This window comes from Meleagris gallopavo, chromosome 29, assembly GCF_905368555.1.
Source record: "Meleagris gallopavo chromosome 29, MGAL_WU_HG_1.1, whole genome shotgun sequence".
Taxonomy (NCBI): domain Eukaryota; kingdom Metazoa; phylum Chordata; class Aves; order Galliformes; family Phasianidae; genus Meleagris; species Meleagris gallopavo.
This window is the reverse complement of record NC_139432.1, coordinates 4860578-4881116: the sequence shown is the minus strand read 5'-3', so window position 1 is coordinate 4881116 and position 20539 is coordinate 4860578. Positions and strand designations below refer to the sequence as shown.

The 20539-nt window shown below is 53.2% G+C and overlaps 3 protein-coding genes across 6 annotated transcripts in view; 1 reads left to right on the top strand and 2 right to left on the bottom strand.

Moving 5' to 3' along the window:
* Positions 1 to 209: 209 nt before the first annotated feature.
* CNP (2',3'-cyclic nucleotide 3' phosphodiesterase) lies at positions 210 to 4985 on the bottom strand. The gene is made up of 5 exons (XM_085210796.1): positions 4838 to 4985; positions 4388 to 4737; positions 3486 to 4155; positions 2851 to 2987; positions 210 to 2415 (listed from the first exon to the last, which is right to left on the bottom strand). The coding sequence occupies exons 1-5, from the start codon at positions 4983 to 4985 to the stop codon at positions 1963 to 1965; spliced, it is 1758 nt and encodes a 585-aa protein (XP_085066922.1). The 3' UTR covers positions 210 to 1962.
* Positions 4985 to 13032, bottom strand: ODAD4 (outer dynein arm docking complex subunit 4). Its single transcript, XM_085211049.1, has 12 exons — positions 12873 to 13032; positions 12625 to 12756; positions 12157 to 12310; positions 10285 to 10346; positions 9374 to 9530; positions 8298 to 8522; positions 7900 to 8107; positions 7127 to 7213; positions 6734 to 6930; positions 6480 to 6580; positions 6078 to 6156; positions 4985 to 5840 (listed from the first exon to the last, which is right to left on the bottom strand). Exons 1-12 carry the CDS (start codon positions 12978 to 12980, stop codon positions 5491 to 5493), a joined length of 1860 nt encoding a protein of 619 aa, XP_085067175.1. The 5' UTR covers positions 12981 to 13032; the 3' UTR covers positions 4985 to 5490.
* Positions 13033 to 13802: 770 nt separating this feature from the next.
* ACLY (ATP citrate lyase) overlaps positions 13803 to 20539 on the top strand; it is a 23285-nt gene continuing 16548 nt past the window's right edge. For 2 of the 4 annotated variants that reach the window (XM_085211045.1, XM_085211042.1), the window contains exons 1-3: positions 14215 to 14372; positions 18693 to 18862; positions 19752 to 19874. In XM_085211045.1, coding sequence (XP_085067171.1) covers positions 18704 to 18862; positions 19752 to 19874 — 282 coding nt within the window. In that variant the 5' untranslated portion in view covers positions 14215 to 14372; positions 18693 to 18703. Of the gene's footprint in view, positions 13939 to 14213; positions 14373 to 18692; positions 18863 to 19751; positions 19875 to 20539 lie in introns of those variants that run through there. The other 2 variants (XM_085211043.1, XM_085211044.1) reach the window with 2 other exon arrangements.

Genomic DNA, 20539 nt, shown 5'->3' with positions numbered 1-20539 from the left:
GCCCTGCATGGAGCAACCGAACCCCGACCGCTTTGCCAAACGCCTCTCCAGGGCGGCTTCACAGCAGTGCCAGCGCTGTCCCTCTTTGGACCTTTACCTTTCTAGGATGTGAATGGTAACAATGTGAATATTTGTTGTTTACTTCATTAGGCATAATTCATAATGCTGTGTTTATATGGAGAATATCACAGACTGAAGCAAAAACCGTATGCAATTGGTTTACTTTATTATAAACTGTATATGATGTACAAACTAATAAAAAGGTCGATGAGGACGGCGTTGCTGTGGTTCTTAGCGCGGCTCTGCAGGCGCTGGGAGCGGGGGGAGCAGAGCAGCTCTCAGGTCCCTCCCAGGAGCACCTGGCTGCGTGCTGTGAGGTTGGATGGGAGCACTGAGGATCGGCGTTAGGAGGGCTGAGCTGCTTTGCGGGCACCTGCAGCTCTCCTGGTGCAGCAGCTGTTCTGTGCTCAGCTGGGGAAGTGAAGGACGGATGGAACTCGGGGTGTAGGCGTGGATTTCTTTCGGTGGTGTTAGAATGGGAATTTATTGTCATCCTTAAAACCGCTCCCAAAGCAGGCAGTGCTTCCCCTCGCTGCTGAACGCGCTCCCCCATGGCACTCCTTGCTGCTGACCTGAGCCCTGTGAGAAATGCTTCTCCCAGCACTGAGCCCCGCAGAGCCTCTTACAGACACGACCCCAACACACGTGTGGAACACAGTGAGTATTTACATTTATTAATTGTGGGTTAAGCACAGTGCAGCTCACCAGGCGCAGCCATGGCAGGAGTCCGGGCTGCTGTCCTGACCTGAATCTGTTAGTTGAGATTTGTGTTATGAAGTAGTGACCATGGATCTGCTGACTGGCAAACGATCTAAGAGCAAAAACATCAGCTTTAATAAAACAGACTTAATAACAGCAGTGCTCGATCATTAACTTCTTTCCAGCCCACCACTGGGGTTGGAGCAGACTTGAGTTACACAGTTACAATACCTCCCTTTACTTCCTAAACTACTGTGTTACTTCCATCCTACCTTCAGTGCATTAGCTAAAGCTAGTAAAATCTTGCTTGAAGTACAGTTCTATACTTCAGACGCGATTTAATGTCTACAAAAGAAGATGGAAAAGACGTTAGTTCATCTCTTCCATTCCCCGCCAAGGCAGGATTGCTCCCTACAGGGCGGCGGTGCTGGCAGAATTGAATGCAGCCCATCCTGAGCAACTGGAGCCGCTACAGGAACCGAATGCAGCTCCTCAAAGCTGTTTCTTTTGCTGTGATTTTCCTCCCCACGTCTGCAGTATTTGGCTCACAGACGTTGCCTGGCACTGCGCCTCTGTGTGCCCATCAGCACAGCCCTTCTCTGCACTGAAAGCTCTGCGCACTGACAGCACAATGGGGAAGGACACTCGTGGCTCCGGGTGGCTGCTGCACGATCCCTTATGGACTGAGCTGCCAGGAACTGCTCCGCTGGACGGAAGTGGGTCTGGTTTTCACCTGGAATGCAGCACTCCTGCTGTTTGTCCGTCTGTTTGGGAGCAGGGGGAGGCGTGATGCAGCTCACCGGGCCTCAGAGCAGTTCTGTACAGGCTCTGTTCTGCCACCGCTCAATTGAGAAGTACTGACGTGTGCAGATCTAACGATTGTGGCTCATAGGGAAGTTATAAAAGACAACAGGAGATCCTCCGAGGAAGAAAACAAGCAGGGCCCCACGAGAGCTGGTTCTCCCCAAACTCTCCCATTAGAAATACTCAGCAGCACTTTGGTTACTGAGGGTTATCTGACAGCTCTCCTGGAGCTGCTTGTTTTCTAACCGAGGCCAATAAATGCCTCTCCAGAGATGTTTCGGTCTGAGGTTGGCAGAAGGGCTTGCTTAGTAAAGGCAGAATTATTTCTCTTTACAGTTTTAAAGGTTACCGAGTTACTTTCCTTTTAAAAACCAGCGGGGGCGATGCCTGCCGGTGCTCTTAGATGATGGTGCAGGAACTGAACGCAGAGCCCCGTTTGTTGGTGCTCTGTGTCGGCACCAGTTTTCCCTTTCCGTAGTAACCCGAGAAAATCGCCCTCACATCGATCTTTTTAGACAGGACGAGCATCCACATCCCGTTACCAAAATACTGCAGTTTCCCTCCCCCGATTTCCCCCACTTCTTCCCCTTTGCTCCCCGCCTTTTCCAGTTTCACAAACTCCAGCAGATCCAGCCCGGTTTGCACGGCTTCGATGCCGCTGGCGCAGCCGAGGGTGATGTGAGCGCGGCTGCCCTTCGGGAGGCTGTCGGTTGCCTGGATCTTATCGGCGTCCCCGGGCCACAGCAGCAGCTGCTGTTCGCTCAGCTCCACGCGAGCACCGACAGTTTTGGTTGTGACAAACAGACCAGAAATGGACAAAGTGAAGCCTTTGCCGTAGGAAGCCCTCACAGCCTGGGGAGAGAGGGGGACAATCAGAGCGGAGCTCTGGGGTTGGAGCACCGCCGTCGGCTTCGTTGGGTCCCGGCTGCTGCAGGTCCCACTTTGCTGTGTTTGAAGCACAACGCAGAGCTCCTTCACCGACCCCACATTTACCTGGGCTGTTTGGAAGTGATTTAACTAGAAGTGTAAATCTGTGACTTACTGTCATTCAAACCACGCTATGGGAGATGACAGTGGAGGGAGGCGCTCCTGGAAGCAGACAGGAGGAGGTGTGGGCTTCCCGTGTCGATCACTTTCCTATCAGGTGGGCCGTGGGTGCACACAGCCCTGCAGTTTCCCTCTCAGCTGTGAGCAAAGCTGCCCCCCCCTCCCTTCCCACCGCACGCAGAGCCCCGGCCAGGAAAGGACCTCGGATGGGAGGAGGGGAAGCGGAGCTGCAGCGCTCACCTCCTGCTGTGCGTAATCCTCAGCCCCCGCCGCCTTCCCGAAGTCGGTGTATTTGGTGGTGCAGTGCAAGACCCCGGGCGGCCTCTTCACAAAGTAGCTGGTGAGATCTATTTTTATTTTGGGATCTTCAGAAGTGACTGCGAATATAGAAGAACGTTATTATGACAAAAGGATCCCTTAAAAAGCACCTGAGCTTAAGCCCTATCTCAGCTTTCTTCACCTATCTGTCCTCTGTGCTTCATCTCCTTACAGCTGGAAAGGAAGAGGTGGATACAAAACCCTCCTTCCACCCAAGGGACGTGGATGCAGCTGCAACACCTTCAGGGTGGCAGAGCCGAAATCCCACGAGGGGTGAGGTGAGGTGAGGCTGCATCTCATCCTCACAAACCACCCGGTAGCACCGCTGCCCCCCTCCTCCCCCCCCCAGCAGCCTCACAGCTGAACGGACCCTCAAGGAAACTTTCATTTTCAGTTACAAAAACAACTTCAAAAAACAGAGTTGGGGATCTCTGAACAGTTCTTGGTGCTGACCTTCACTAAAAACATCACTTTATAAGCTGACCAAATTTGTTCAGTTTGCTGCACGTTAAGGTTGCATCAGAAGTAAGAAGCAGGTAAGGTATTTCTATACATACAGTATTTGCTCTCCTTTTTGAAGGCTTTGAGGCTTCCCAGCTCATCTAAGAACACCTGGCCGGCCTTCCTCAGGATCTCAGAGCTTCTCTTGCTCAAAAACCACCCAAAATACATGGGGAGGAACTCCTTCTCCAAACTGGGCTTCATCTTCTTCAGGTCTTCCACCGTCAGTTTCCACTGATTCTTATCCTTAAGCTGCGAGCAATCCATCCTCCATTGGGTTTTGGGCTCCGCAAAGATGACTTTGTAGCGGTATTTGTCAGCAATGTCAAAGATTTGGTCCAGTCGTTCCCTTTCATGGTGAGTGTCATCCAAAACGATAACGCTGATGTCTCGTTTGCAATACTCAACTAAATCCTCATCGACTTTGGCATATTCTTCAGGAATGCTGCTTCTTATGGCAGGTGTGATTTTGTAGCTCTCGGCAGCGATGACTTTGCAGCCGTCTTTGTAGCGTTCCTGGATCGCCTGGGCCAGCGTGGACTTCCCACTGCCGGGGAGGCCTCTCAGGATGAAGAAGGTTTTGGACTCTTTGAGCGTGGCGACGGTATCTTCGTCATCGAGGAAAGGGAACCGCAGACTCTCGGGCCTTTCTTTGGCCGACTGGGCGGACATCTTTCGAAATATTTTCGGTAGGAACGGGTGACTCTTCTTGGAGAAACCTCTGTTCTGAAATTCGAGAAGAAAACGCCGCTTTGGAGGCTCTGGAAGCCGCTGCTGTGCCCTCGAGGGGGGAAGGGGGGAACCCGGATCGCAGCGGCCCCGCACCGCCCCCCGCCGCCCCCCCGCCCGGCCCGGAGGGAAGGGAAACGTCACCGCCACAGCGCGGAGCGGCCGCGGCCCGAGGAGCCGCGCTGAGCCCGAGGTGCGAAACAACGCAGCTCCGCCTGCAGAGGCGAACCGAGACCCGCTGACGGCGGCTGTGGCAGCGGAACCCGCGCCGCTCGGGGCTCCGGGATCGGCCGCTCCGGGTTCGGGTTCGAACGGACCACGCGCTCAGCGCCCCTCCGGGCTCCTCCCAGCGCGGAGCGGCACGAATCGCTGCCGGGAAAAGCGGCCGCGCTGCCGCCGCCGAACTCGAAAGTGAAAGCGGCTGCGTGCGGCGCTTAGAAGGAACGCCTCCATCCTCCGCATTGGGGTCGGGAGGTGCGGAGCGGTTCCCCACCGGGCGCGGAGCATCGCCTGCCCCGGGGCGGCCGCCGTGCGAGGTGCGCGGAGCCGTCAGCGAAACGCGGCTCGGGAGCGGCTCCGCTCAGAAGGGGACGGCGCGACGCCCCCGGTGGGGTTGGGGCTCCCATCGCCCCTCGAGAAGCGGAGCTGCGACTCCTCTCCGGGACCGCCGCTCCCGCACCGCCCCGACCCGCTCGGGCCGTGGGTGCGGGGCTCGGCGGTGCCCGGGGCCGCCGTTCTGCGGGCGGCAGCTGCGGGCGGGCGGCACTGAGCCGCTTTTCAAACGCGCAAACAAAAGAACAATAATAGAAAACACCCCCGGGCCCCATTGTTCGGCAGCCAGCGCCGGGATAAAGCGCTCCTTTATGCCGCGGAGCCGCGCCGGGACAAAGGCGGCACAGAGCGGCGCGGGGCTCCGCGGGCGAACAAAACGCGATTGAGCGGCGCCCCGCTCACAAAGCCCCGCTGTCCCCGCGGCCGCTCCGTTCCCCGCGGCCCTCCGACGGAGCCCCGGGAGGGGAGCGGGCAGCGAAGGGGCGGCGCGGCTCAGAGCCCCCCGCCGCCCCGCGCCCCGTCCCGCACTTACCATGGTGAGGGCAGCGGCTCCGGGGCGGCCGCCGGTGCGGAGCGGGAGTGCGGCTCTGGGGCGGGCGGCCCCGCGGCCCCTTTCATAGCATCGCCCCCCCTCGCCCCCCTCGCCCGGGACCGCCCGTGGCCGCGCCTGCCCGGGGCGGGCGGTGCCGGTGGTGCCCGGCGCGGTTTCGCTCCTTGTGCCCCGGGGTGCGGCGGAGCTGCGGCTCCTGTGTGCGAGCAGAGCCGCTGCGCGGCTTTATTTTAACCGCTCAGGAAATCAAACTGCTTTTTTTCGTCGTCTCCTATTTCCTCTTCTTCTCTTTCTCTCCCCTCTTCCTCTCTTTCTCTCCCCTCTTCCTCTCTTTCGCTCCCCTCTTCCTCTCTTTTGCTCCCCTCTTCCTCTCTTTCGCTCTCCTCCTCCTCTCCTTTGCTCTTCTCTTCTTCACTCTCCTTCTCTTTTCCATCTTGTTCATCGAGCTCTTCTCTCTCATTTCCTTCTTCCTTTTCGCTCTCAGCATCTTCTTTTTCACCCCTTTGGTTCTCCAAGCTTTGCTCATTTTCCCGTCCCTCAGACTTGTCGTCTTCTGCATTTTCACCACTGAAATCGTGATCTGGGGGGGGGGAGGAGGAGAGGAATGAAATCTAAGACTGAGTTCGAGCACTGAGCAACCAGTGGGGCACGAGGAGAGAAAGGCTTTTCCCCTTTTCCCCCATCACCACTTTCTGTCTCAGTTATGCTCTGTGTGTTCGGAGCCCGCTGTGAGCGCAGGGCGGTGCTGCCACCTCCCGCACAGCTCCGTTCCCATCGCCGGAAAGGAAAGCGGTGCAGAATTCTACATGACAATTACCTTTGAGAGTGTGAGCTTCCGTTTCTCTTTCTTTTTCTTTCAGGTCTTCGATGAAGCTTCTGCTCACGTCATCCAAAGCCTGAAAAGTGATGTGGCTTCTCAGTAAAGGCCCTGCGCACACACTGTGCAAATTGCTCCCGTCTCCCTTTGAGCTCTGCTATCACTGCTTGCTCCTTCCCTGCCTTCACACCGCACCAATTCCAGCTATCAGCATCTGTACCAAACGTCTCCTCCCCTGAAGGTTTCATCTCTCACTCACTGCTGTTTCCCTCTGGCAGAACAGGCGCTGCTTCAGCTTTGAACACCCCAAGTAGGTCTGTGCTCATCTGTGCCCGTTTGCAGGATGTCACACGGCAGGACAGCCTCCGTACAGCTCTGCCCCACTCACAGGGAGCCACTTACAGCAATGATGGCCTTCTGAGCAGCGTCGCTGTGGACAAGCTTTGCCTTCTCAAGGGCTTTTTCAAAGTTCGTAATTGCAGACCGGTAATCCTTCAATTTTTCTGTAACAAACAAATGAAAACATCGACTGTAACCCAAGATAAAGAGAACAGCCGTTAAGCAAGCAAGTCTCCTGCGAGAGACCTTAACCTGAACGGCTCTGGAGTTTTCATTCAGGTGCCAGACTGGCAGCTTCCATGCGGTGACATCCTTACCTTGTGCCTGTGCCAGCAGCACACTGGCATGGAGCTGCCACTCCGCATCCCCCTCCTCCAGCGCTGACTGCAGGGATTTCTCTCCGTAGTTTTGAGCTTCTTCTGCCTTCCCGAGCTCAAGGTAACAGCGGCCAACCTCGTGGAACAGCCACGTCTTCTCCAGGCTGGATTTTGCCAGTGGGATTTTCTCCTCCCAGCTTCAAGCAGAGAGTAAGAAAGACAGATTTTACTGGATCTCACCTATGTGCAGCTGTCATTTCAGTCACTGAATCTATAAACAAGGAGTTCCAGTCGTTGGTATGAAGATATTCACAGCTATCTTGCTAGCAGAACAAACTGAAAGGACAGTATTTCATTGAAACCCCAACTTATGCCTTCCTGTTATTTACGTACGTGTCGATGGCTTGCTGGAATTTGCCAGTCCTGGCATAAACTCTGCCAATGTTGTCGAGGGCTCTGGACACGACATCGGGGAGATTGCTGTGCAGAAAGGGAAAAGTTGCAGTGGTTGAAGCAGCCTTTATTGCTGGCAGCCCGATCTTCAACCCCGTATGTATTCTGTAGTGCTCAGCATAACACAAAGGGTTGAGAAGTGGAGGTAAAGGACCAGTGCCAGACTGGAAGTCATAAAACCAAAGTAAATGTCCTCATTCCCAGCTTTGGAAGTGGTCTGCTGTGATTATCTGTGTCGTACGAATGAAAAAGCTGATGAGAGCAGAGCAGCAGCGGCGCTGTTTGCTATGGCGGTCATTAACAGCCACCAGAGGGCGAATCTGCTCGGCAACGGCTGCGGTCCCGTCCTACGAGGGAAGCCCTGCACGGCTTTGAGAAAGCAGCACAGCGCGCCTCGTCGCTGCCCGCTGCCGCCCGGGTCCGACCTTCCCGAGGAGGAAGCGCACAGTGGGGCTGCAGTGCTGAGTCTGGGATTTGTTCTCTCTTTTGCTTTGCTTCAACACACGTTTTGGCATGCCACGTGTGCTGGAGCCTTTAAAAATCTGCTTAAGTCATTTGTTTTTGAAATAGTGAAGACCCTTGTGTGTGGGCAGAGCCTGAAAGCACTGCCCTGTTAAATCGTCAGGTGAGAATTACAGTGCTACCGGATGCTAAAAGCAGAGGAACTTTCCTCTGCATCTTTTCCTCCTCCATCAGAATTTCTCAGCACTTACTTCTGCCTGGCAAACTCCAGATCCATTTTGTGGCTTTTCAGGGCTGCCTCCATCCGCCCCATCTCAAACTGAGCATTGCCAATGCAGCTGTAGAGGTTCCCGATCAGCTCCTTCTTGTTGGGCACTTCATCCTCTGACCATCCTTGTATTGTTTTCAGCACACGCTCTGCTTTCCTGCAGCTCTCTTCGGGGGAGTCTCCAGTCAGCACTAAGGACAAAGAGGAACGTTCAGTGCTGGTGTGCAGACACAGTGATACTGGGGAGGTAAGGCCAGCAGTTACGTAAGCCTCAGAGAATCACACTTGTGTTGCTACTGTAGTTCTGCTCTGTATTTGCTACAGCAAACAATCACAAGCACCAGCCGTTGCTTTCTTACTGTTTCCAGCCAGGACACGTACACATATCGATGTCCTCCATGCTCTTCACAATGTATCTGGCCACCTCGGCTGGTTTGGGTTTCTTCTCCCTGATCCACTTCTGCTGCCTGAGCCTGCGCTCCCTCACACGGGCGTAGATGGGCTTCTGCTGCTGCCAGAACTCAGCACGCGTGTCCAGGTAGGCAATGCCACCCAGAACCACGTCCTCCACTTTGACCCCCTGCTTTGTGACGCTTTTCATCAAATCTGAAAATAGGAGGGCAGAATAGGAGAGCATCAAAGCACACAACGGACGAAGCTTCAGTTCACTGGGCTGCTCGTGAATGTCCTGCTCTGACAGAGAGAGAACTGGGAATTCGGGTCTTCGATGCTCCTCAAACGGGTTTGACTGGAAGAGAAGTTACAGAAATTCTCCTTGGGAGCAAAAACTGCTGTGTTTGGGGCTGGCTGTGGTGCACATGCACCTGTCCTGGGCAGAGCACTTAGATGGAACACCTGCACTCAGATGCACTTAAAACGTTGTGGAGATGGGGAGGAATATTACATGCCTGGAAACCAGATGGCTCATATATTATTGTATTAATGCTGGCAATACCATAAAACTTATGATTAGGCTAAATTCTTAATTACTGCTCTGTTACTGAGTAAATGGTTTCCTAGAAGGAGAAAACAAAAAAGATTAAATGGAAATCACCTTTCTGCCTATTTCTAAAATAAGGTACTTTGTGAATCCTGTATCTTGTTCTTAACAGCACGTTTAACAAAGCCACAAGTGAGGAAGTGTCATCAGCAATGCTCTGCACTTAATGCAGATGTTAGTGGAATTGAACATCATGCCAGAAATTAAGTGATTTATAACGATGCTGTTTCTGATTTCCTCAACACAGACTGCTGTGACTGAAAGGAGGAAAGATTCAGAGATGGCTCTGAATATTGGATTTGGCTCCAAAGACACCTGAACTCTGCAGACATCTGCCACTCTCTGACACTGCCTGCACTATGAGCTGTGAGACAAATACGAGTAGTGATAAGAATATAAAGGAAGGAAAGAAGATCCTGCTTAGAAGGAACATTTAACTGAAAACAATGGAGAAAACCTTCATCCTTCAGCAGCTTTTCTAGGTAGGCCTTGTCAGCATAGAGCTCTCCAAGAAGCTGCCGCTCTGTTTTCTGACTCCTTGCAGGTTCCTTTTTCTTTGTGCACTTTTGGTCCTTGGTCAGTTTGATTTGGAGTTTCTGATCTGCTTTTTTGCTCTACAGCAAGAAAAAAATAAAGCAATGAGGCGGGATTGCTGGGGAACACTGGGATTATCAGTGGGGCCTGGCTTCCAGAACAGCTGACCCTCTGTGGAGGTCAAGTTCCTTTAAGTAAAAGCAAGAAGTCAGCGTCTCACAAAGAGCTTTTAGGCTTCGTGTGCAAATTATTTTCACTGCAAGCTACCCATAATTCCAGCTGAAAGAAAGCAGTGAGCATTCACTGCGCCTTCAAAGGGAAACGTGGTGTGGCATCTCAGAGGAACAAAGCAGTGCTTCAGTGGAGCACCCCGAAATCAAGCAATTGAGAAAGTGTCCATTATCAGAAACGTGAACTCAAACAGCAGGTAAGACCAGAGCAAACACTGTGGGTAAGGGTGCCTTGGCTCTGACCTCAGTGCTGTTACTCATTAGCCTCTGAGGGGTGGTCAGCAGTACCCAATAGAACACTGTGAACCCAATAGGAACAGGCTGTGAGGGGACTTTCAGATGAGGCTTTGTTTCCCATCGGCTGCTCTTCCTGCCCTTCTGCCTTCTCCTTTCTTCTCTGTGTGGCTTCAGCCACAGCTGCATTAAAGGCAGGTACACTAAAATCCTCCTGATGGATTTGTTTGCTTCCTATGCTCAGGATGAGCTCCCCTGGAGCAGCCACGTCCCCATCCACACTGCACTGATCCTCCCTGCCTGTTTCAGAACATAACAGTGTTGAAACAACTCTAATTAGCTTCTAAATCAAGAGCTCTTCACACTGTACCTCTGCCTGACGGCTTATAAAGCAGAGATCCTCTTTGTTCTTCAGTTTAACTGAGGACGGACCTGCAAACGCAGAGAAAATACTGCATTAGAAAAGCTTTAGAATTTAAAATGACTGTAAATTTGCTAAGCTGAAAATGTCCTGTTACAAATAGAGACTTCTAGTAATTCTCTTGTACAAAATATGTGGATATGGGTATGTTCTTTAAGCAGGAATTGCAGCTCACAGATGTAGCTCTTCTCTGAACTGTGATTACTATTTTTGCATGGTGCCATCACAGGGCAGATTTCCTGCAGAGATGTGCTATATCCCACATACAGAGAAAGGGAATCTTAAAATGGAAGGAAAGCTTACAAGCGTGGTAATCTCCAGCGACACAGAGAACTACCTTAAGGTTTTTGTGCACTGACACGAACTCCCGTTTTATTTTCACTTCTGCTGTTCAGAGCACACTCTAGCAGTGAAAGGAAGGGTGAAAAACAGCTTTGTTTGGGCCTGGTCAGAAGGGAGGAAGCAGCTTCAAATGCTGTCGTGGAAGAATTTCCTCCAGTAAGGTAAGTGGGCCGAGAGCAGCGAGCTCACAGCACAGGTCTGCCATGCAGACTCAGTAAAGTTGGGGATGTGCCCTGTTAATGTACGTGCATGCAGCATCTAGAACTAATGCTAATCCATTTCCTTGCTTCGTTTCCCCTGCACCGAGGAGCTGCCAAATGTTTAGAACACCTCATGGCTTTTATTCTGTTCGTTTGCATACGGCCCAGATGCTTGAAGGCATTTAAAGCATTCAGCTCAGCACGTCAAGCACGACAAGTGTTTCCACTGAGAGCTGTGATGGCATCTTGGCGCTTGCACCGAACTAAGAAAGCAGCAGTAACAGAGAAAAACAAACCAGATCTGGAAAACTGCTCTATCTGCCATTTTAAATGAGTGTCACACATGGAGGAGCTGCAGGCTTTCACACAGCTGGGACGTGAAGCCAATCTGCAGTACTGGAGGTGGGCCGCAATTCCAAAAGTGATTTCAAGGTGAGGTAGCTGCGTTATCTGTGGGATCGAGGGCTGCGTGGGGCGTGCAGGCAGGGTGTGCCCTGGCTCCGTGACAGGACGGGCTGCAGGAGGATCCACCTGAGCAGTTTCTGACTGTCCCAGCAGGTTTTGCAGCAGCCTTGCAAGCTGTGCACAGGTTCTCTTTGCACGTGATAAGCCACTCAACCACAGAGCCAGCCCCAGCCGAGTGTGTGTGTGAGCCTGGAGTGCGTGCAGGTGTTGACCAAGCTTGTCTGCATGCGAAAGCACTGCTAGGAGAAAAAGTAAGGGAAAAGTTTTCCATTTGCTTTGAACATTACCAGGTCCTTGGCCTTTCCTGTCTCTTGCAGGACTCAGTTCTCTGATTTACGCCAGAAATTATGAAAGCAATGCTCCATTGCAATAGTCAACAGTTTCACTGCTCTTATGCAATGTAAACTGGAGGAAAATCAGAATGTCAGGAAGGCCAGTCTCAGGTGGGCAGATTTCATTATAAACTTTTTAACACCAGGACAAAGATCTCAAAATGGATTCTGTAATCAGTAGGCCATAAGTAGGTGTACTGCTGTTCTGTATTATTTAGAACATTTTCATGGTGACTTTAGAAATGTAAGTGCTGGGGTCATAATTCACTCCCATAATCATTAGCTGTTAGACCCAGCAGGTGGGGATGTGTTTTTTTCTGTGCTTCTTGGTTTCAAATAAGAATGGCTATGGAGCTCGTGAATCCAGAAGTAAAAGGAACTTGGTCCTTAGGAAACATATTAACACCTATCAGCAGCTGATGACAGAACACCATGAACAGCCTCAGCTGTGCCTGCAGGCACCATGAAGGGGAACTTCTTACTTCCAATGCAGTTGATGATCGCCTCGTGGGATTTCTGGATGCCCAGCCTGAACTTCTGGAGCTCCGGGCGCAGTTCACCACCCCGGTGATAAAACACCAGAGCAAATTCAAAGTCACCCATGGTATATAACGTCTCAGCTTTTTGGTAAAGGCCCTGAAAAGACATTCGAAGGGGAAAAAAAACAACAAACTATGATTCAGAGCCTCCAAACAATCCTCTCCTGGGCAGAAGTGAAAGCCCTACTCATACGGCCAAGTTTGCATACAATAAAATCCAATCCTGGATCCTTCCTCCTCGGCTGAGCACTTCCAGCTCTCTGGAAGCACCGCAGAGGAGCTCAGCACGCTGCGATTTGGCATCAGCCGTTATCACAGCGCGTCCCTCCCTTGAGGGCTCTGCAAGGACCGCCGCCCCCACAGGCAGCAGAGCTGTCCTGGGCACCCGCCCCGCAGCTCTGCGCCATTTACCTCAGAGAACGTTTTGTCATTTTGGAGTGACGCTTCGGCGTCCTTCAGGGAATTCTGCACGTCTCCGAGCTTCAGGTAACACCGCGAGCGGGCCACGAGGCCGTGCTTGTCTGCGGCTCTGAGCTGCAGCGCCTGCAAGGAAGAGAGGAGCGCGGCGTGCGGCGCGGGGCCGGGATCGGGGCGGCGGATGAGGCCGAATCCCCCATTTTCGCCTCCCCCCAGACCGCGACCCCCACCCGGGCCCTCACATTGTTGAAGCAGGCCAAGGCCTTGCCGTACTCGCCCCGCCGGTACAGCAGCGCGCCCTGGCTCATGAAGCCCGGGAAGGTGCCGGTCGGCGCGGGGCCCTCCGCCATGGCGGCCCGAGTCGTCGCTTAGCAACGGCTGCTGGGCAACGGCGTCACTTCCGGCGCCGCGCGAAGCCCCGCCCCCCGCCGTGACGTCATCGAGGCCTGGCGCGCCGCGCTGCTCGGCGAGGTCCTGGCAGGGAAAACCGCCGGCCCTGGGCTGGGCGATATGCGCGTGCGCGGGCGGCCAGCGGCAGGAGAAAGTTGGGAAGCGTCGTGCCCCGCTTCGAAGGGCTGGAAGCGCGTTGCTCGCACGGCTCGTGCAGCCGATCCCCGCCGCTCGTTGTTCCTCGTTCCGCTTTGTCCTCACTGACCCAACCTGTTCGACCTGCGGGGATCGGCTGCCGGCTCGGGTTTGGTGCTTAGGTTGTGTTTGCAAACAGCTGTGCGGCCATAAAGAGACTGGAGTGCAGAGTTTAATCAGAGCGCTCTGCAGCGCTGCAGGGCCCTCGGATTGCCGTCAGCATCGCGCTGTGAGCTCGCGAAACCTTGCAGCTCCAGTCCTTCTAGGCAGCGGTGCTGACGAACGAGAGAATCTCCTGGTGCTCCCATCAGCATCCTTCGCCTCGACTTTATTTTGGCCTCGGATGAGGCCCTGACAAGATGAATGTTTGAAGCAATTTGTTCCAGCGAAATGACTCAAAGCGGGCGCGGCTCCGTCCGGCCCGATGCGCTCAGCGCAGACCGGGTTCATCTCGGCACCGGGAGGATGAAAGCCGATGCTTACAGGCCTCGCTCCCGGGGCGCTGCGGGACGGGGCCGGGTGGGAGGGAAGCCGGGGGTGGGCAGTGACACAACGGCCCGGCACGTCCCGGGGAGGCGGCGGTCCGGCAAACCCGCTGCAGTAGGGAAACAGCTTGAGGAGGTGTGACTTCTTGTGAGCGCCGTGTGACGAACTGCGGCGCTGCTCCGAGGGGGCGGCCCAGCGGCTTCGCTCCAGCGCTGAGGACCTGCGCTGTAGTCACAGGTTGGAAGTAGGAAAAAAACTGCCGGGAGCTGAGCGCTAGTGGGGAGCAGCAGAGGCGGGACAAGCCGGGCGGGGAAACGAGTCGGCGGTGCTGGGGGCGGCGCGGCGCTGTGCTCGAGGCTGACGGCAGCTCCGCGTCCCGGTGCGGGGTTCACGGCCGAGAGCGGGGGGGGTGAAGGCAGTGGGGGAGGGGGGAGGAGGCGGGCCGAGGGGCGGAACTACGACTCCCACAAGGCCGCGCGGGCGCGCCCCACCGGCGGCGACCAATGGGAGCGTGGGCGCCGCTCAGGCAACGCACACGTGATGGCGGCGGCAGCCAATGGGCGGCGGCGGCGCCCGTAGGCCGATGGGCCGGGGAGGCAGCGCAGCGCCGCAGCGAACAAAAGGCGGCGGCCGTCGGGGAGCGGCAGCGCAGAGCGGGCGAGCGGGCGCAGGTGAGTGGCGGCGGGCTTGGGCTGCCCCGGGCTTCCTCCTGGTGTGGCGCTGGGATCCCCGGGGCTCCGTGAGGTGGCGGGGAGCGCGCACCCGGCCCGGGCGGGAATGTCCACCCGTTCCCCGAGGGAGCCGGCGGCGCTGGGCCCGGCCGCCACTGATGGCTCCGGCGGTGCAATGGGCGCTGGGAGCCGCAGCCCCGCGCTCTCCGCTCCCGCCCTGGCCTTGAGGCCGCGGCGAGGTTCGCCCTCGGCGGAGGGACGCGGGAGCTCCGCAGCGCCGTGCCGTGCCGTGCCGTGCCCGGGCTGCTGGGCGGCGTTGGATGGGAGCCGGGAAAAAAGGCTCCCGCCCGCGCCCTGAGCCCCGTCTGTGCGGGCAGGGGCAGCCCGGCCCGGGAGCGCCGCCGTTTGCGCCTCTTCCAGAGTGAAAATCCCTTTTCGCGGCTGCCGGGCCGCCCTCCGCCCCCCGCCCGCGGTTCTCGTTCCGTTCTCAGCGCCGTGTCGCGGCGTTGTGAGGAGCCCCAGGCCGCCTTGTGCTCCGTGGGCGGCTCTGAGCTCCGGCCGCTGCGTGGCCGCTTTCCAGCCCTTTGTTTGCTACCTGCGCGCATCTGTTCGTGTTGCAGCTTTGGAAGTTCTCTTCCTTCTGCACAGGGTTCACGTTTCCCTCCGTTAAACTACACTTGCTGTCTGGCAGAGCATCCGACGACTGAAAAGTTGTCTGTGTTCTAAATGTGTTGCTGTACATCCCTGCAGTTGCTTTGTTTCCTTAACTGTGTTTGGAACTCGGGCTGTTGCTCTCCTGTCTAATGCTGTCTAATCCCCGGTGATGGGGAATAAGCCCACGCAGAACCTCACGATGTTTCAGATTAAGTTTTTTTTTTAAAGGTAGAACTCCAGGTATCCCATTGCTGATGCCAGGCGTGTACCAGCACACCTGGAGCCAGTCTTCAGCTCTCTGTTAACCTGGCTTTAATTGGTCCATGGTCTGCTATTTTCTTTGGCTGCGCTTTGATTTCTGAAGGCTCAGAGTCTGTAGAGAACATGTTACCCACCCTAGCGAATGACAGCAGCTTGCATCACAGCAGCCCGGTGCCAGGAGTTTCACAACATACAGCACTGAGGCTTCTTGAGGCTTCTGACCCATGAAATTGGCTGCTGTGGGGCCTCTCTGGAGCCCCTCTGCCATCTGATGAAAGCGTGTTTGCCAGGTGGGTGCTGACGTAACTGTTTGTGCTGCTGTGGGCAGGGAATATTGACTGATCTTGAGCTGTGTTAATAAATGACCTGGGATGAAGGGAGGACGTTGCTTTACTGCGTGACTTAAAATTCTCAGGAGGAGAGAGGATGAAATCTGCCTGGGTGGATGGAATTGTGTTTCTCCCTATGGAAGCACAGTTTGGATATGAGTGGAGTTGAGTAATTTGGGTCCAAGCAAATTCCACGCATGGAGCCCTGTTCTGTGAGCTTGATGAAGCTCAGTGAGTTACACGTCTGAGACCAGAAAGGGCTTAAGGGGATAAATCAGTCCTTTCTTTAAAATGTATTTCTTATATGGGGAGGCTATGCTCACCCATCATCCTCTCTGTTCAGTATTCAAAGTGACTCCGTACTGATTCTATTGCCAGAAATGCCTTTTTTTCATCTTTTTTTCATCTCCTCTCTGGTTTTTACTGTTTTACCTTCAGCTGGTCGCTGGTGTGTTGGGGCAGATGGATCAGTTGTCACAGAAACACAGCAAGGTCCTGCCTTCTAACCTTTGTATGACTTTCCGTTGTCACACTGAGTATCTTTTCTTTCCTCAGTACACTTGGGAAACTTTAAAGAATAACTTTTTTGTGTATTTGACAAACTGTGTTGTGAGGGAACAGGTACCTCTGAGCCCCTGATTGTGTGATCCAGTCCATTTCTTTTACTTGCTCCAGGCATGCTGAAAACCAGCCCTCATTTACGTCATTGGCTGTGGATGGTTTTCAGAAAGGTCTCTGACTGGTTGCAGATAAACTGTTTGTTTTAGAGCCTCAGTAAACGAACACACATCATTAGTGGAAATCGCTCCCACGTCCCCAAAGAACTCACTTTTACTGTGATCTTCTCATCAAACCACAACCAGGTATGTGATTCTGCTCAGCAGAGCTCCTGCAAGAACTGAGACCTGAAGTCACAGGAAAACTGCGGTTCAGACTTAATGAATGATTCAAAACAGAGCAGTCTCTCAGGAGTGAATCAGTAGGAGAGAACATTATGTAGTTTGTATTTGGGGTAGGGGAAGGGACCTCCTGCTCTTCCACCCCACCCTGCTGTCCTCCAGAGCTGCATCCGTTACGTCTGTCGGCATCAGGCAGAGCTGCAGGCGCTGCAGAAAAGCCCTCCAGGAAGCTGAGTCCTGCCTCACTGTGGGGACCTGCAGGGATTTCTGTTCCTCAGCTCCCTGCTGGTCGGCAGCCAGAGCTCTGCTCGCTGTTTGCACTGCAGCTGGTAACGAAGCCTGCTGTGCTGTGGCCCTCTGGCTATGGAGGACCTGCACACGCTCAGATGGATCGGAATTGCTGATGCCCTGTAGGACCTTTATCTGCTGATCTTTTAGCTTAACAGTTCAGCAGACTGAAGTCATTGTTTCATGCTGTCTGTCCCATGAGATGGGCTGAGTTGGAGCATGGAAAACTGCGTGAGGGATGTGATTAAAGACTTGCTAATGTGTTGGGAAGTTGTTTTCTTGCCATGGGACAACCAGCATGACACACGCACACATCCTGTCACATCATCTGTTCCTATTCAATAATCCTGTAGGTTTTCTCTTTTCGGTAAGACTGAGGTCACTGGGTCTGGTTCTCTACTGTTGCAGACAATTACGTCTTGGTCACTGGCATAACTAATGCCAGCTTTTGATTAATTTGTAATGTGCACTGCAGAATTGTTCGGTATTGTTCAAGGACTCTGTCACCTTGGAGAAATGCAAAATCCATAGGTTTGGGTTTTTTTCTTTAGGATAAAATACAAATGGCAAACACTTATTAACCTATGTGCTCTTACTGCAGTCAGATGTGCTGCTTTTTCTCTGGGACTGGCCTTTATCATGCTGTACTGGTAGCAGTTGATGGATTTCTGAGAGCTCTGAAAGCAAGAGCATTCCTGCCAGGCAAAATTAATAGCTGCAGGTAACTGGGGGGAGGGATTTGCTCCCAGAAATAACGCTGCTTCAGACTGAAAATTGTATTCAGAAGTTCTGAGCACTGTGGTACAGATGGCTCAGTGTGATGTGTGTGCAGCTGTGAAGGCAGAGGTAGTGGAATGCTGTTTGAGGGACCTGAGTGTTTGCAGAGTAAGGTGTGTGTTTTACAGCTCTGCCACCTACCAGCCCAACATACAGCTGCTTTTAGAGCTTTGGACAGTCCTTTTCCCTAGCTAGCTTTTGGCCAGCCATGTAATCAAGCTGTAAGCCTTTGGTCAATGCTTCTCTGGTGCACAGATGGTCCCTTTTAATTAAAAAAAAAAAAAAGCTGTCTCAGAAGAATAAGGTGAAATCGATCCATTATTAACAAAGGGTAACTGTGAACCAGCTCTGTAACCAGCTTGAGATTCTTCTTAGTTGGATGCAGCAAACTGTAGTTTGTTTCTAGTGGTTAAACTATTCTTTCTCCTGCAGAACTTCTTCTTGATAAAGGTTCAGCAGTCAAAACAAATCTGCTAATGCTTTAATTTTCAGTGCAATTGCAACACAGCTTACACTCCTGCAGTTCTGTGGCATTTGTGGGGCAAAGATGGGTAGGAAGAAAAAGGAGTTGGCAGCGTGTAGGATTTTGTGTAGCAAATATCTAACTGCTCTGTAAGCAGGGAAGCCACGTCTGCAGGCCACTCAACACCCAGGTTCTTGACGTGGCTGGCCATTTCTGTTTGCGTGTTACAGACTGTTTCTTTGTGAGACTGCTGCGTGTTTTGCTTCTGGTGTAGAGTTAGGCTTTGTTGCCTTCTGTTCAGAATTCCTGTCCTCTGAGAAAGCTGTGGCAGGGAAGCACTTGTCTACCAGCAGCGTCTGGTTGGCTGATGGCCGGAAGTGGGGCATCTGCTTCGTGATACCGTGGGCAGTCAGTTGCTCTTCAGGGGCTTGTTCAGATACTTTGCTTTCTTTGGACTTTACGCAGCTTTTCATTTCTGTGGTCGTGCCTTGTTGCTCTGCAGCTCTCCCAGGAGCTCAGTGTGCTTCTGTGTTCCCAGCCTCCCGTCACAGCAGGGCACAAGGCACTGCTCCAGCCTCTGTCAGCAGTGAGCCCTCGGCAGAAGCGCTCTTTACTGATGACTTCTCTGACAAATTGCTTTTCAATCCAGCCTAGGCAGCCATGTCAGCCAAAGCCATCTCTGAGCAGACGGGGAAGGAGTTCTTGTACAAGTTCATCTGCACGTCCTCTGCCATCCAGAACCGCTTCAAGTATGCCCGCGTCACCCCGGACACCGACTGGGCCCGGCTCACCCAGGACCACCCCTGGCTGCTGAGCGAGGTGAGGCTGTGCTGTGCCTTCCTGGGGCAGGCGGGGCTCACTGGGAGCAGAGCTGGGTGCGTGGGACCTTCCTGAAGGGCTGGCCGCAGCTGCTGCCCTGCAGTGCTTGCAACCCTGGTGAAGAAACATAACAGCCTTGAGGCAAGGTTTATCACCTTCAACGGGGCCTGATTATCCAAAAAAACAAACAACAACAAAAACACTTGCAAGCTAGGAATAAGCCTGATATCTGGGAGCAGCCTGTGCAGGTATAGTATAAAGCAGCACTATCAGGTGACTAAATGTGCATGACACTGAACCCAGCCAGTCTCACGTGCGGAGGATGGAGTGACAGCACTGTTGCTGTAAGCAGCTGATGATGTGCTTGTGCTTGGTGCCACACATCTCCGATGGCTTCTCCATCTGTGCCTCTGCTGGTGGAGAAACGCTGAGTTCATGGTGCATCTCACAAAGGCTTGCAAAGGGATAGGATGCTGGGTGCTACTCAGTGTGAAGCTTTACAGAAAGGGAGAAGCTGAATGCCATCCTAACAATTATATTGAAAGAGTTTAGCTCACAAAAAAGCCATGCCGAAGCACCACCATCAAAAACCTAGAACTGATGATCAGCAGAGACTGAGCTGACTACAGTCCTCTCTGCGGAGAAACAAAGCAGCTCCACTCAAAGTGCAGAGATGGGAGGACAAGAAAGGCAGATGTGTTGTAGCAGGAGATGCGTTTGCTTAACAACTGTAACGCATTAGGCACAAAACAAAGGACTAAGGAACACAGCAAGGATGTTTGCTGCATAAAACTTACAGAATTTTTCACTTTGCCATCTGCAGAGAATCTCTCAACCAAACTCTCTTTCTAATCATTCTTTCTTTAATCCCTCTTGCACAATGCTGCAGCGTTTAGTGGTGAAGCCAGATCAGCTGATCAAACGGCGTGGGAAGCTGGGGCTGGTTGGAATTAACCTCACACTGGATCAGGTGAAGGTTTGGCTCAAGCAGCGTTTGGGCCAAGAAACCACGGTGAGTGGCATTTGGCAACAAAAGGTGTGCAGGTATTGCTCTGTCTTACAGGGGTTGGAAAGGTGTGCTGTGCTGACACCTGAACAAATAAGGAATTGTTTTGTGTGAACCTCCTCCTGGTAAATAAGCACTGTTCATGACGTACACTGTTAACTTGGTGCTCCTGCTACCATCTGCTGTAAAGGACCCGTGTAGCAGTTCAGCAGGAGTCAGCACAGCTCTGAAAATCCCTTGCACTGGGAACCAGCAGCTCGAATGCTGCGTCTGGTTGGCATAGCTGCTTCACTTTAATATCTAAGGAGGTTTTAACGAGACAAGCATAAAAGCTGTCATAAAATTGTCCTCTTACTGTAGCCAGACAGTGGTCTGGTTGTTCACTGGGTGTTACTTCAAGTCCTTTCTTAGTGCGGTGCTGTCTTGTAATATTTATTCTCCTGGGAATGCTACTGCAATGCTAATGATAAAGAAATGCTTGCCATCCAAGTTTCTATGTCTCAGGAGTTCTGCTGCTTCAAGGGAACAGCTGCCTTGCTCTGCTGTGATTGATTTGCTGCTGGCTCCAGCATCAGGCTGGGCAGCTGAGCCAGTGAGACTTGCCTGAAGGCCGTTACGAAACAGCAGGCAACTGCATCTTGTGTGCCTCCCATCAGAAAAACGATGGGTGT